The 2,500-nt window shown below is 34.1% G+C and overlaps 1 protein-coding gene across 1 annotated transcript in view; it reads right to left on the reverse strand.

The window, feature by feature from the left end:
• Positions 1-2,500, reverse strand: part of LOC125025735 (DNA repair protein RAD50-like) — a 28,505-nt gene that overhangs the window by 6,889 nt on the left and 19,116 nt on the right. The window contains exons 17-20 of the mRNA XM_047613916.1: positions 1,675-1,823; positions 1,145-1,350; positions 430-599; positions 104-304 (exon numbers count right to left, since the gene is read on the reverse strand). Coding sequence (XP_047469872.1) covers positions 104-304; positions 430-599; positions 1,145-1,350; positions 1,675-1,823 — 726 coding nt within the window. The remainder of the gene's footprint in view (positions 1-103; positions 305-429; positions 600-1,144; positions 1,351-1,674; positions 1,824-2,500) is intronic.

A 2,500-nucleotide genomic window follows, 5' to 3' on the forward strand; every position in this document is an offset into this window, starting at 1 on the left:
TAGAGTTGTACTGGAGATGAATGGTCTATGAATAGGACATCAATTTTCTAACAACTGACTATACGTGGAAAAAGACAATCATCCACAAAATTAAATAACATGCCTTATTATTTTGGGTGTCAATCCAAGAGTCTTTTTCTTCCATGAGCTTCGTCTTCTCAGAAGTTTTGGTTGTTATCTGGAACTTAAAGGGTGCTATATCCACTTGAGCCTTTTCTATGTCCTCTGTGAGCTTGTTGCGTTCCTCATCTAGTTTAGAAATGTCTTCCTTCAGTTTCTCTGTTTCCTGAAGCTTGGTCTTCAACTAAAATGACAATAACATCCAATGAGTTTACAAACATTGAATGGCATCAAAAGACTTTGAAAACGATTAATTCCAGAATACAAAGCACATATTCAAAATAGCAACACTAAAGTTTGTTTGCTAACCTCAAGTTCTTGGGTGGAAAGTCTCAATTTGCGGTCTTTAAGACCTTGAAGACGATCCTTGTGTTCCTGAAGCTGTTCTTGCAGCTCTTCAACTTTGGCCTGCAACTTGCGAAGTTTATCTTCCAGTTCACTCTGTCGAGTCATTGCCTCTTCCATGCTCATTCCTCCATCTGTGAAATACATCCCATAAGAAGAAGCAACAATGCCAAGAGAAACACCATACAATAACATACTTATGAGTGACATCTCTCATAACAGTGTTACCAGGGTACATATAACACAGGTAGCATCACTTCCATTTAGCCAGTCGAACTCAAAAAATTAATTAATTTTGTGTCAAGCATATTCTAATAGCTGGTAATCATAAAAAAGGAGAATTTTGGTATTATTTCTGGTAGTTGACAATATCAAGTAAATTATACAAAATATTATGTATCTAGCTATATCTTATATCACACTGTGTATACTCTTTGGCTCAACACAATGATGTCATCATTAGCTCAACTCTTTTTTTTTTACCCAGTCAGTCTGTACATTCTCTTTGAAAATGATTCAGTAATAACAAGTGTTAAAAGAAAAAAAGAGAAAAAAAGAATTAAAACTTCTTAATATTTGCAACGAATGAAAGTAGAAAGGTAGGTTTAGCTCAGCAGTTGCCATTTAGAATTTTCATCATCAAGACACTTATGTTAAAGCACCTTGGTGCTACCTATACCTGAGGTTCCCAAAGTTGCCTGGAGATCATCAATTTGAATCTTGAGCTGTTTAACCTTCCTCAGATTATTTTCAATTGTGATCACATCTGGCTGGATCTGTCGAGCCATCTCCTCATCTCCCTGTGTCATTTCCAGCATTTCTTTTTGGGATTCCAGTTCTGAATCTACTTTAGCCAACTCCTTCATCTCCTCTTCAATCTGGGCTCTGGGGAAGGTTGGCATATTAATGAAGTACCATTGTAATGTAATAATGCTAGAAGTCTTATTCTGTGAAATCAAGGATTATTCATAATTTTATTTTTTGTTTAAATGGGTGATTAAGCAAGTAAAGTCATCTTCTATTTAAATTTACAACAACTTCATAAGCAAATTCTCAGTACAATAAATGTTTCCAAATAAAATCAACCAATAAGCTTTTGCAACCTTTGGCTTCCTCTTTGGCATGCTTCTTTCCTTCACTAATGCCCTTACATATCAAGTTTAAATCCATCTGCAGAGACATGAAAGCAATGCTAAGAACTCTGCTAACCTGATCTTGTCTAATTCCACCTTGGCACTGTTTGCCAGGTTTCTCTGGGGTTTAAGCTGTATTATTTGGTCATGGACCTTCTCTTGTTTATCCAGTTTTACTTTGACCTCTTCTAATTTACCTGGAATGCTAATCACCTTTCCTTCAAGCTGAAACAAAAAAATGTATATTTACATATGCAGAATAACTTCATAATATTCTATATACATACATTCATACTCATGTCAAAAGTAGAGATAACTGCATAGCAATGTGCCATTATTTTAACCCCTTAGAAGTGCAAACCCTTAAGCTTGTCTGTTTCTCCAGACAAAAAGGCACATTTTTTATGGTTTACACTAAGGCAACTTTTGGTTGCATACATTTCAAGATAAAAAATTGACACATTTTAAGTCTCAGTAGAGTGAAAAGCTGAAAAAAGCTATCACAATTATCTTTCATGTTTCAATGAGGATAACTACCTATGAATATGGAATTAAAACACACACACAAAAAAAAATAAACTAAAACAATAAAATGCATATTTAGATGTGTATATATAATTATCTAGCCATAAAAAATAATAAACAGACAATGATGTAAAAGGTGTTATCTTTGATATGTAATTGTATGGTGGGTCAGGGGGAATAAGAGGATCTATTTATTACATACTGATATATCCATTATTACAAGTTTATTCGGTCATACAAAGAATCCAATATCAAATGTTGTGTGATTTTTAAATTGGTTAGGAGGAAAGATCTAGGGTTTGGCTGGATGAAATATGCTATACAGCTCCACAATCATAGGTATGGTTATTATATTGAAGTACAATATAATAATGGAC

The sequence above is a fragment of the Penaeus chinensis genome, chromosome 1 (assembly GCF_019202785.1).
Source record: "Penaeus chinensis breed Huanghai No. 1 chromosome 1, ASM1920278v2, whole genome shotgun sequence".
NCBI lineage: Eukaryota > Metazoa > Arthropoda > Malacostraca > Decapoda > Penaeidae > Penaeus > Penaeus chinensis.